This window comes from Dendrobates tinctorius, unplaced genomic scaffold (assembly GCF_039654945.1).
Source record: "Dendrobates tinctorius isolate UK_male_01 unplaced genomic scaffold, ASM3965494v1 ptg000192l, whole genome shotgun sequence".
Taxonomy (NCBI): Eukaryota; Metazoa; Chordata; class Amphibia; order Anura; family Dendrobatidae; genus Dendrobates; species Dendrobates tinctorius.
Genome location: NW_027361859.1, coordinates 10822210 through 10835033, shown reverse-complemented (window position 1 = coordinate 10835033; position 12824 = coordinate 10822210). Strand labels below are relative to the sequence as shown.

Sequence of the window (12824 nt, the reverse complement as noted above, 5' to 3'; positions counted from 1 at the left end):
ATACTATTGTGGCATTGGTGGGCTATATACCATGCTGGGCTATAAACTATGGTGGGCTGCATACTATGCTGGGCTATATACCATGCTGGGCTGTATACTGTGCTGGGCTGTATACCATGCTGGACTGTATACTATGGTGGGCTATATACCATGCTGGGCTGTATACTATGGTGGGCTATATACTATGCTGGGCTATATACAATGCTGGGCTGTATACTGTGCTGGGCTATATACTATACTGGGCTGTATACTGTGCTGGGCTATATACTATACTGGGCTGTATACTGTGCTGGGCTGTATACTGTGCTGGGCTGTATACTATGCTGGGCTGTATACTATGCTGGGCTATATACTGTGCTGGGCTATATACTGTGCTGGGCTCTATACTATGCTGGGCTCTATACTATGCTTGCTGGGCTCTATACTATGCTGGGCTATATACTATGGTGGCATTGGTGGGCTTTATACCATGCTGGGCTGTATACTGTGCTGGGTTATATACTATTGTGGCATTGGTGGGCTATATACCATGCTGGGCTATAAACTATGGTGGGCTGCATACTATGCTGGGCTATATACCATGCTGGGCTGTATACTGTGCTGGGCTGTATACCATGCTGGACTGTATACTATGGTGGGCTATATACCATGCTGGTCTGTATACTATGGTGGGCTATATACTATGCTGGGCTATATACAATGCTGGGCTGTATACTGTGCTGGGCTATATACTATACTGGGCTGTATACTGTGCTGGGCTGTATACTGTGCTGGGCTATATACTATGCTGGGCTGTATACTATGCTGGGCTATATACTGTGCTGGGCTATATACTGTGCTGGGCTCTATACTATGCTGGGCTATATACTATGCTGGGCTATATACTATGCTGGGCTCTATACTATGCTGGGCTATATACTATGGTGGCATTGGTGGGCTTTATACCATGCTGGGCTGTATACTGTGCTGGGTTGTATACTATTGTGGCATTGGTGGGCTATATACCATGCTGGGCTATAAACTATGGTGGGCTGCATACTATGCTGGGCTATATACCATGCTGGGCTGTATACTGTGCTGGGCTGTATACCATGCTGGGCTATATACAATGCTGGGCTTTATACTGTGCTGGGCTATATACCATGCTGAGCTGTATACTGTGCTGGGCTATATACTATACTGGGCTGTATACTGTGCTGGGCTGTATACTGTGCTGGGCTATATACTATGCTGGGCTGTATACTATGCTGGGCTATATACTGTGCTGGACTATATACTGTGCTGGGCTCTATACTATGCTGGGCTATATACTATGCTGGGCTCTATACTATGCTGGGCTCTATACTATGCTGGGCTCTATACTGTGCTGGGCTATATACTATGGTGGCATTGGTGGGCTTTATACCATGCTGGGCTGTATACTGTGCTGGGTTATATACTATTGTGGCATTGGTGGGCTATATACCATGCTGGGCTATAAACTATGGTGGGCTGCATACTATGCTGGGCTATATACCATGCTGGGCTGTATACTGTGCTGGGCTGTATACCATGCTGGACTGTATACTATGGTGGGCTATATATCATGCTGAGCTGTATACTATGGTGGGCTATATACTATGCTGGGCTATATACAATGCTGGGCTGTATACTGTGCTGGGCTATATACCATGCTGAGCTGTATACTGTGCTGGGCTATATACTATACTGGGCTGTATACTGTGCTGGGCTGTATACTGTGCTGGGCTGTATACTATGCTGGGCTATATACTGTGCTGGGCTATATACTGTGCTGGGCTATATACTGTGCTGGGCTCTATACTATGCTGGGCTATATACTATGCTGGGCTGTATACTATGCTGGGCTCTATACTATGCTGGGCTCTATACTGTGCTGGGCTATATACTATGCTGGGCTGTATACTGTGCTGGGCTGTATACTATGCTGGGCTGTATACTGTGCTGGGCTATATACCATGTGGTGCTGGGCTATATACCATGATGGGCTATATACCATGTGGTGCTGGGCTACATACCATGCTGGGCTATATACCATGGTGGGCTGTGCTATATACCATGTGATACTGTGCTATATACCATGGTGGGCTGTTCTATATACCATGGTGGTGCTGTGCTTTATACTATGCAGCTGAGTTATATACCAAGGGGGTACATTTTACATTATAATCTATGGGGGAGGCTGTGTTATATAATATGGGGGCTTACATTATATTCTATGGGGAGGTGGGCAGTATTTTATTCTATTTGGGGCTACATTACATTCTATGGGGGGCTGTATTATATTTATTATATTCTATGGGCGGTGATTGCATCATACTCTATGAGGGGGCTACATTATACTATATGAGGAGGCTACATTGTATTCTATGGGGGGGCAGCATTATCTGTGGGGGCTAGATTATATTGTATGGGGGCTTTATTATATTCTATGGGGGCTGCATTATACTATATGAGAAGGGCTACATTATACTATATAAGGGGCTGCATTATACTCTATGAGGGGGTTGCCATATATTCTATGGAGGGGCTGCATTATATTCTGTGGGGGGTTACATTATATTCTGTGGAATAGCTGCATTATACTCTGAGGGGTAGCTGCATTATGCTCTAAGGGGTGGCTGCATTATACTATAAGAGGGGGGCTGCATTATATTCTATGGGGATTACATTATATTGTATGGCGGGGCTGCATTATAATCTGTGGGGTGGCTGGATTATGCTCTATGTGGGCTGCATTATACTGTATTGAGGACTATGGGGAATACATTATATGATGAACTATGGTGTGCATTATACTATGGGAAGTGAATTGTACTACATGGATGACTATGGCGGTGCATTATACTATATGGAGCACTATGAGGAGTGTATTATACTATATGGTGGACTGAGCAGTGTATTTTAATATATGGAGGACTATGGGGAGTGTATTATACTATATTGAGGACTATGGGGAGTGTATTATACTATATGGAGGACTGAGGAGTGTATTATACTATATGGAGGACTATGGAGTACATTATATTATATGGAGGACTATAGGGAGTGTATTATAAAATATGGAGGACTATGGGGAGTGAATTATGCAATATGGAGAACTGAGGAGTTTATTATACTATATGGAGGACTATGGGGCACATTATATTATATGGAGGACTATGGGGTGTAAACTGTAGATGTGCTGCTGATAACATGATACTGTATGGTGATTTGTTAGTGATCCATTAGTGATTGTTCTGTCCCCATCATTCTTTCTCAGACGGTGGAAAGAGGCCGGGAAACAAGTGTTGAACGACTTCAATATTGTCGATCACACTCATTTAGCGGCCTGAACTCAGCGCATATAAATACAACCGAAATGCTTCTGTGTGATGTGCAATATGTTAGCTTTTGGGGCCCCACTTTGCCTAAAACCGGCCCTGGGGATAGGTATCCGCACCGTCGCAGCTACAGCCACAAAATTTGGCACAGTCACACGTCTGGACCCCGAGAGTGTCCTAGGCTATGTTGTGAGGCGAAATTTTAACCCCGCGAGTTCCAATTCACCAAACAATTTTGCCCCTATCTACATAATGGGGAAAAAGTGTGTGTGTATCAAGCCCCGCCCCTCATTATGATGTCATAATGGTTGACTATGGGATGGAGGATGTGTGATGGGTATATGGGCACTGGACTATGGGATGGCGGATATGTATGATGGGTATATGGGCACGGGACTATGGGATGGCGGATATGTATGATGGGTATATGGGCATGGGACTGAGATGAAGGATGTGTGATGGGTATATGGGCACGGGCCTATGGGGTGGTGGATATGTATGATGGGTATATGGGCACGGGACTATGGGATGGAGGATAATTATAATTTGCTATAACTAACCACAGTTAGTTACTATGCCCGGGCAGCGCTGGACTCTTCAGCTAGTGTGTGTGTGTATGTATGTGTATATATGTATATATATGTATATTATATTACACTAGATGGAGGCCCAATGCTATCACATCGGGAGGGCGGTAATGTCCCAAGGGGGGCAGGCTTTGCAGAATTGTGAATTTTCCCCCCCCCATGTGCTCACCCACCTATCCACTCTCTCTTTCCCCATGTGCTGACTTCTCCCATCTGTGCTCTCTTCTTTGACCTGTCTACCCCATGTGCTATCCCCCTCATCTGCTGTCTCCTTCCTGTGCTGTGTTCTCCCCTCATGTGCTGTCCCGTTTCAGCTGTCTCCCCCTGTGCAAAGGCTTTCTCACCCCTGTGCACTTTCTCTCTCCCCCCTCTGCTGTCCTTTCCTCTCATGTCATCTCTTGTTTGACCTGTGTACCCCATCACTAAACAGTCAGTGCACAGAATGTCAGGAGGAATTTCTATTTAAAGAGGTTTTCCCACAAACGAAAGTTCATTTTAAAAATTGTCTGTGTCTGACCATGTACAGAACATACCACAGCTCCTGGGCAGGGGAGGATAGAAAAGACTATTCTGACATTACAGCAGGAGATCGCAAAGGATACATTTTGTGAGGTAAAATATTGTTTAAAAACAGTCAGTGAAATATTTTACCTCACAAAATGAATCATCTGTGATCCTCTGCTGTAATGTCAGTATTGTCTTTTGCTTCCTCCCCTGCCCAGGAGATGTGGTATGCTCCCTACACGGTCAGACAGACAATTTTTAAAATGCACTTTAGTTTGTGGGAAAACCCCTTTAATGTGACCGGCTTTCTCTGCCTGTAGACACATCGCGCATCTGCCGCTGGGATCAGCCAAATGATTCACTGCGCCTGCGCAGAATTCGCGCAGTGCGACGTTGTTCCTCTGGTGGTACCGCACAAGAGGCTGCGTGAGTGTGACTGTCTGAGTGTGACACTGTATGTGTGGTGCGTACGGCATATAGAGTGTGTGGTGCGACCGTGTTCCTCTGGTAGTACTGCGCAATAGGTTGGTACCAGCAGCAGTTTCCATATTGAGACACCCATCACTTGGGTGTCCCAATATGGCAGTTAGTGAACTTCCTCCGCTTGGAATTCTGGGATACAGTGACATCTGGACAGAACAGGAAATTAAAACATTACAAGGCAAATATATATATTAGTGACAAATACAATTAGTATATTGTTGGTTCTATATTATGGACATGTATTTAATTAATATATGATTATTTCAAGGAACAAAATGGCGTGGGGTCCCCCTATAATTTATAGACAGCAACACTATACTAATTGTATTTGTCACTGACATGTATGTGTATATATTTATTCTATTCTTCTCTTTACTGTACTATATCTAGATACACATATGTATGTTTTGAAGATTATTTTGTTTAAAAACTGTGTACATTTTTTTTACAATGCAATTTTAACTTGAGCTTTTACATACAGAGAACTGCTCTATGTAAAATCTCATGTCAAAATTGCATTGCATACGCATGTCATACACATGTTCCATTGAAAAATCGCATGACACTAGCGACCACTGTAGATGCGCCATTTCTGGGGCGGCTGTGAGCTGGTATTTGTAGCCAGGGGGCCAATATCATCTATGGCCCCTTCCTAGGCTATGAATATCAGCCCGCAGCTGTCTGCGTAGGCTTTCTGGCTATAAAATATAGGGGGACCTCACATCATTTTTTTTGGGGGGGTCCCCCTATCCCCCTATTTTAATAGCCAGAAAAGGCTATGCAGACATCTGCGGGCTGATATTCATAGCCGGGGAAGGGACCATGGGTATTACCCCCTTCCCAGGCTACAAATATTGGCCCCCGGTCGTCGGCTTTCCCCCTCTGGCGCAGAAAATTGCACGGGAGCCTACGCCATTTTTTTTTTAAATATATATGGCTATATATCTATAGATATATCTATGGATATGTCTACAGATGTATCTATCTATCTGTGTGTGGAAAGGAGTGTGGGTTGGACAAATGTAAAAGAGGAGGTTGGACAGAAATGACATCACAAATGTTTTGTTTTTTTGTTAAATAACATATCCTTATTTAGCTTACAAAATCGCAAACAAATCCGCATGCAAAACCGCGTCAAATATGCATCAAAAACGCACCTGCGTTTTCTGCCAAGACATGCGGATTTTGTGTGGAAAAATCTGCGGGAGAGTCCGCAACGTGTGCACATACCCTTATATTTCTCCTTGAAATGCATCTGATAGACAATAGTGGCCCCTACGATAATTTAATTGCCAAGAGCCAGCGGGCCACATACTCGCCACCAATAGTTACACTTTTTTTTTTTTCTGAACAAAATTGTGTTTTGGTCATTTCAGTAGATGTGTTATTGTCTCTAGTCACAGTTTTGTCCAGTTTTTGTAACCCCTCTACATATATTTGGACTTACACAGAGATCCCCTAGGCTTAGGTCATGATGTTACCAGATATTCTGTGGATTGAGCTGGGAATAAGAATAATCAGGAAGCCAGGTCAGAACCAGGAGGGCAGAGAAAATACAAAATCAGAATATACAAGAGTAGTCAGTAAACGGGCTGTGGTCACAACAGGAAACAAAGATTAAGCCGGGAGCTGAGCACAGAGGATGGAACCAGAGGAGGACAAAGCTATAACCAAGCAAGTGCATATACATTTCACATGATTCTGTCGGTTTGTATTTAGTTTTTTAGCTTGGCCCATTTGTTTAATCATTATTGTACCACCAGTTGCTCAGTACTCTTGGAACATTCCATCCAGCACTTGCATGCACTTTATACCTTTTTATAGACAATTATCTAACTTACCTTATTTTCTATGAATATTTTTTACTGTTTGTTACATTTACATAGTTAAATCAAGAGTACAAAGGAATACTAGAGTATATTTAGGGATTTATCCTCTATGTGCTACTATTTTTTTCTATAACCACTAGGTAGAGCTATAACACCTTATATACAACTCTGGCAAACATTAAGAGACCACCACATCAAATCCCTGTCATGAGCAGCCCATTCTCCAGACCTGAACCCCATTGAAAACCTCTGGAATGTAATCAAGAGGATGATGGATAGTCACAAGCCATCAAACAAAGAAGAGCTGCTTAAATTTTTGCGCCAGAAACAGTGTGAAAGACTGGTGGAAAGCATGCCAAGGCACATGAAAGCTGTGATTACAAATCATGGCTATTCCACAAAATATTGATTTCTGAACTCTTCCTGAGTTAAAACATTAGTATTGTTGTTTTTATATGATTAGGAGCTTGTTTTCTTTCCATTATTTGAGATCTGAAAGCACTTTTTTTTAATTTAGACCATTTCTCCTTTTCAGAAAAAAAAACAATTTATTGCTTCTAAATTCGGAAACATGTTGTGAGAAGTTTATAGACTAATAGAACAATTTACATTTTACTCAAAAATATACCTATAAAAAGAAAAATCAGATAAACTGAACATTTTGCAGTGATCTCTTAATTTTTGCCAGAGCTGTATGTGCCTCTTTCCCAACCTTGGGAATTACATAGTTAATTCAAGAGTACAAAGGAATACTAGAGTATATTTAGGGATTTATCCTCTATGTGCTACTATTTTTTTCTATAACCACTAGGTAGAGCTATAACACCTTATATACAACTCTGGCAAACATTAAGAGACCACCACATCAAATCCCTGTCATGAGCAGCCCATTCTCCAGACCTGAACCCCATTGAAAACCTCTGGAATGTAATCAAGAGGATGATGGATAGTCACAAGCCATCAAACAAAGAAGAGCTGCTTAAATTTTTGCGCCAGAAACAGTGTGAAAGACTGGTGGAAAGCATGCCAAGACGCATGAAAGCTGTGATTACAAATCATGGCTATTCCACAAAATATTGATTTCTGAACTCTTCCTGAGTTAAAACATTAGTATTGTTGTTTTTATATGATTAGGAGCTTGTTTTCTTTCCATTATTTGAGATCTGAAAGCACTTTTTTTAATTTAGACCATTTCTCCTTTTCAGAAAAAAAAAACAATTTATTGCTTCTAAATTCGGAAACATGTTGTGAGAAGTTTATAGACTAATAGAACAATTTACATTTTACTCAAAAATATACCTATAAAAAGAAAAATCAGATAAACTGAACATTTTGCAGTGATCTCTTAATTTTTGCCAGAGCTGTATGTGCCTCTTTCCCAACCTTGGTAATAATCCATTCTATGCACTGTCTCTCTTCATGGAACATACAACACATGGATACCAATTTTGAGACATATTGTATTTACTGAGATGTATATATGATTGATTACCGTATATACTTGAGTATAAGCCGACCTGAGTATAAGCGGAGGCCCCTAATTTTGCCACGGAAAACTGGGTAAGCTTATTGACTCAAGTATAAGCCGAGCATGCATTGTCCCCTCATCCCTGTCCTGGTATGTGTGGCTCCCCCTGCTGTATGCATGGCTCCTCCTTCCTCCCCCTGCTGTATGCATGGTTCCTCCGTCCTCCCTCTGCTGTATGCATGGTTCCTCCGTCCTCCCTCTGCTGTATGCATGGTTCCTCCATCCTCCCTCTGCTGTATGCATGACTCCTCCGTGCTCCCTCTGCTGTATGCATGGCTAGGCATCCTCCCCCATGTATGCATAGCTCACCCATCCTCCCCCTGTATGCATGGCTCCTCCATCCTCCCACTGCTGTATGTATGGCTCGGCGTCCTCCCCGTCATACTCACTCCCTCCTGGCATGGTCTCTGCATTTCCCTGTAAGGCAGGAGTCACACTACAACGAGATACGGCCACGTCTCACAGGTTAAAACCAAGCTCTGGCACCGGCACTCCGGAGCGGAGTGTGCAGCTCCATGTATTGCTGTGCGGCTGCACGCTCTGCTCTGGAGTGCCGGCGCCAGAGCTTGGTTTTAACCTGCGAGACTCGGCCGTATCTCGCTGTAGTGTGATCCCAGCCTTTCTCCGATGGTCACCGGTGCTAGCTGCTCTTCCTTTTTTCAGCGGTCACATGGTACCGCTCATTAAAGTAATGAATATGCGCTCCACGCCTATGGGAGTGGAGTTGCTTGCATATTCATTACTTTAATTCATTACTTTAATGAGCGGTACCATGTGACAGCTGAACATAGGAAGAGCTGCTGGCGCTGGAGACCATCGAAGAAACTGGGAAGTGCAGATACTGTGCCGGGGGGGGTGAGTATGATGTGACAGCCGCCGGCTCCTGCCACTTCCCCCTCCCCCATCGACCCCCTGGGACAGTGACTTGAGTATAAGGCGAGAGGGGCACGTTCAGTCTAAAATAATGGGCTGAAAATCTCGGCTTATACTCGAGTATATACGGTACTTCAGTCATTGTATAAATTTACCCCTTTATATCAGTTTTTATCTGTATGTTTTATGATATATTTAATAAAGATTAAAATATTTTTATTGATTATTTTTTGATTATTTGGGTAGTTTATGTTGATGTGCAGTTTTCTAATAGACTGTGATCTGTCATTGTCTTGATGAATAATTATAGTTTTTAACATAACTTGCCATTTTTACTGACAGTTTAAGAAGAAATGTTCAAAAATTAAAAAAAAATCAAGACTATTTTATCCAAAAATAACAATTGGTTTTATTTTTGGCAGATTACTGTACCAGGAAATCAGAGGGACAGCTGACATCTTCAATTTTTAAAAAGGATGATTTTGAGATCCCATGGGAAACAACTGAAATGAGTGCCATTACTCCAGATATACCATCATCACTTCACAGCAAAGATCTGTCATCTGATCCTTTGAAACAGGTTCCATCTTCTGATTCATTACCAACTACTAAGGAAGATCAAAGTCACAAAATAAGCCTTAAAAAACAAAATGCTTTTAATGCCAAGAAGCCATTTTCATGTTCAGAATATGGAAATAGTTTTCACCTCAAAAAATCTTTTCTTAAACATCAAAAAATTCACACAGCAGAGAATAGATTTTCTTGTTCCAAGTGTGAGAAATGTTTTAACAAGAAATCAAATCTTGTCAGTCACCAAAGAATTCACACAGGGGAGAAGCCTTTTTCATGTACAGAATGTGGGAAATGTTTTAACCGGAAAGCACATCTCGATAGCCACCAGAGAACCCACACAGGGGAGAAGCCATTTTCTTGCTCAGAATGTGCAAAATGTTTTAACCAGAAATCAGATTTGGTTAAGCATCAGAGAACTCACACAGGGGAGAAACCTTTCTCATGTTCAGAATGTGGGAAATGTTTTACCCATAAATGGAATCTTGTTATGCACCAAAGAACTCACACAGGGGAGAAGCCTTTTTACTGTTCACAATGTGGAAAATGTTTTAACCGGAAAGAGCTTCTTGATAGCCACAAGAGAACCCACACAGAAGAGAAGCCTTTTTCATGTTCAGAATGTGGAAAATGTTTTAACGAGAAATCAAATTTTGTTAAGCACCAGAGAACTCACACAGGGGAAAAACCTTTTTCATGTTCAGAATGTGGGAAATGTTTTAACCAGAAATCACATCTTAATAGACATCAGATATGCCACACAGGTGAGAACATTTTTTCATGTTCAGAATGTGAGTAATGTCTCGCAGAGAAATCACTGCTTACTAAACATCAGACAATTCACACAGGGGAGAAGCATTTTTCATGTTTAGAATGTGGAAAATATTTTGTGAAGAAATCCTCTCTTTTCCAAAGATTTTATTCTTTTCAACAATGGGGGGGATTGGAACGGGAAGAGAGGGGAAAGATAAGGGGAAGTAGGGAATTTACAAATTGACATGTAACAAAAATGTGGAGCATGCATTAATGTGTTTCATTTTACAAACGCATCTTGCCAGCGCCTAAACACATAGAATACAAGATTATGCAAAAGAACGGTAATAGCAATAAAGAACATAAAAACACATAAAATGAGCATAATGAGTGTCATTACAAATCTAACCCTATGTCAGATAGTAGATACAGGATCAGTTATGTCAGAGGCAAAACTAAAACAGCTTCTATTATATAGAGATTACAAAGAGTTAGAAGATTCATTCAAGTAATAAGAGTAGGGAAAGTTTGGTCCCATTTAGACCATTTCCTGTAGAAGTTGCTGAATTGGTCGTTAGCCAATGCGAAATGCAACTCATGAGATCTATGCTGAGTGATCAACTGTAAGATATCAACTTTGGGAAGGAAACGGTTCTTCCAATGGAATGCAATGGAATTTTTTACCACAAGACAAACATGGATGACTATATCTTTTTAAGGCAGGATCCACTTCCTCTAAGTTGAGGGAAAGTAGAGCCGAGTGAGGTGTGAGGGTTGTGGTTTTGCCTGTTAGTTTGCTAATAATGTGGGAGGAGATTTGCGACCACAGGGTATTAACCGTTGTGCAACTCCAGAAAACATGTAGGATATCTCCCTTCTGGCCGCAGTCCCTCCAGCATAGAGGCGAGTTCGTAGTCCCAATGTGGGCAAGTCTATTGGGGGTATAGTACCAATGTGATACAATCTTAAAATGGGTCTCCTGCAATGACATGGAGAGTACGGAGTGATAAGATAAAGAGAGAGTCCTCACAGTCTTCTACAGTGAAGGAAGAGTTTAAGTCTTTCTCCCAACTCAGCATTGACGAGCTTTCAGTCAAGACCGTATCTTGGTTGTAATTATCGTAAACGAAGCCGTGACTCCAGAAAATACAATGACCGCAATTACTTAGTATTTTTATGGAAGACTCAGTGAAGTTTAGTTTCTTGTTGAGAAATAATATAAAATATCTTTAAGAGTAAGGTATTCGAGAAACAGGAACGAGGCGATGTTGTATTTAGTTTTTAGTGTTTTAAAGGAAAGAAATTCCTCCCCATTAAAAATGTCTTCTAATGTTGATATTTTTAAATCAGCCCAGATGGGGGGTAGTGAATGGTTAGTCAGAGTAGATGAGTGTTAGGGGGAGTTTTTTTAAGGATGGTCGTTTTATGGGATCTTCTCTTTGGTTTAGAGATCTTAGACCAAGCGAGTGCAATAGCTTGGAAGATTGGATGGGCAACAGAATTTGGAAGGTTGTTAGCTATGGCATTCTAGATTATGGATCTAGGGTGCTTATTGTTATTAAGTGTGGACTCTAAGTCAAGGCAAGCTGGGGGATCTGAATCTATTAACCAATGGGCACTTTAAGTAGCAAAGAATAATAGTGGTCTGTGATGTTAGGGATGCTTATACCTCCATTCAATTTTTTCTTAAATAAGGTTTGAGTGGCCGTTCTGGGCATCTTGTAGCCCCAATTGATCTGTGTCTGTAAGTTAGAAAGATGGATGGAAGGGATAGGGAGTGGTATACACCTTAAAATATATAATATTTTTGGCAAAGTAAAGAGCTTTGTGGATCCTTCCCCACCATGATAGGGATCTGTCCCTGAAAATCACGCAATCCTTATTTATTAATTCAGATAGTTTTTTTTTAAGGTTGGATTTAACTAACCCAGTGAGATTACTGTTCACCGTGATTCCCAAATATATAAAATCCTTGTCACACCAATTAAGGGAGGTTGCAGTTTTAATACATCTGGTTTGGTCCTTGCTGATGTTTAACGGGAGAATGTTAGACTTGGGTTGATTGATTTTAAAATTAGACAGTGATGAGAATTTGTTAATTTCTGAGAGAGCCTCAGGGATGGAGATCTCGGGTTTGGTTAAAGTTAAAAAAAAGACAATCGGCGCTGTGAGTGGTACATATAACACAAAAGCAGCAAGTTTTAAGGACAAAACCACTCAATCTGTCCCTACAATAAATTAAAAGATTAAACTAAAAACTCAAGCTGAAGTGTGTACCTTAAGGATTAGGCTCCGAAAAACTAATTAACATAAGTGTTAAGGTTATTGTCTCTATGCAGGACTGAAGAGGGTGTAT

At 41.4% G+C, this 12824-nt stretch overlaps 1 protein-coding gene across 1 annotated transcript in view; it reads left to right on the top strand.

Moving 5' to 3' along the window:
* The window catches only part of LOC141055869 (uncharacterized), a 112320-nt gene extending 101440 nt beyond the window's left edge, over positions 1–10880 (top strand). Inside the window, 2 exon segments of the mRNA XM_073552586.1 lie at positions 9816–10478; positions 10480–10880. Coding sequence (XP_073408687.1) covers positions 9816–10478; positions 10480–10587 — 771 coding nt within the window. The 3' untranslated portion in view covers positions 10588–10880.
* Positions 10881–12824: the final 1944 nt, after the last annotated feature.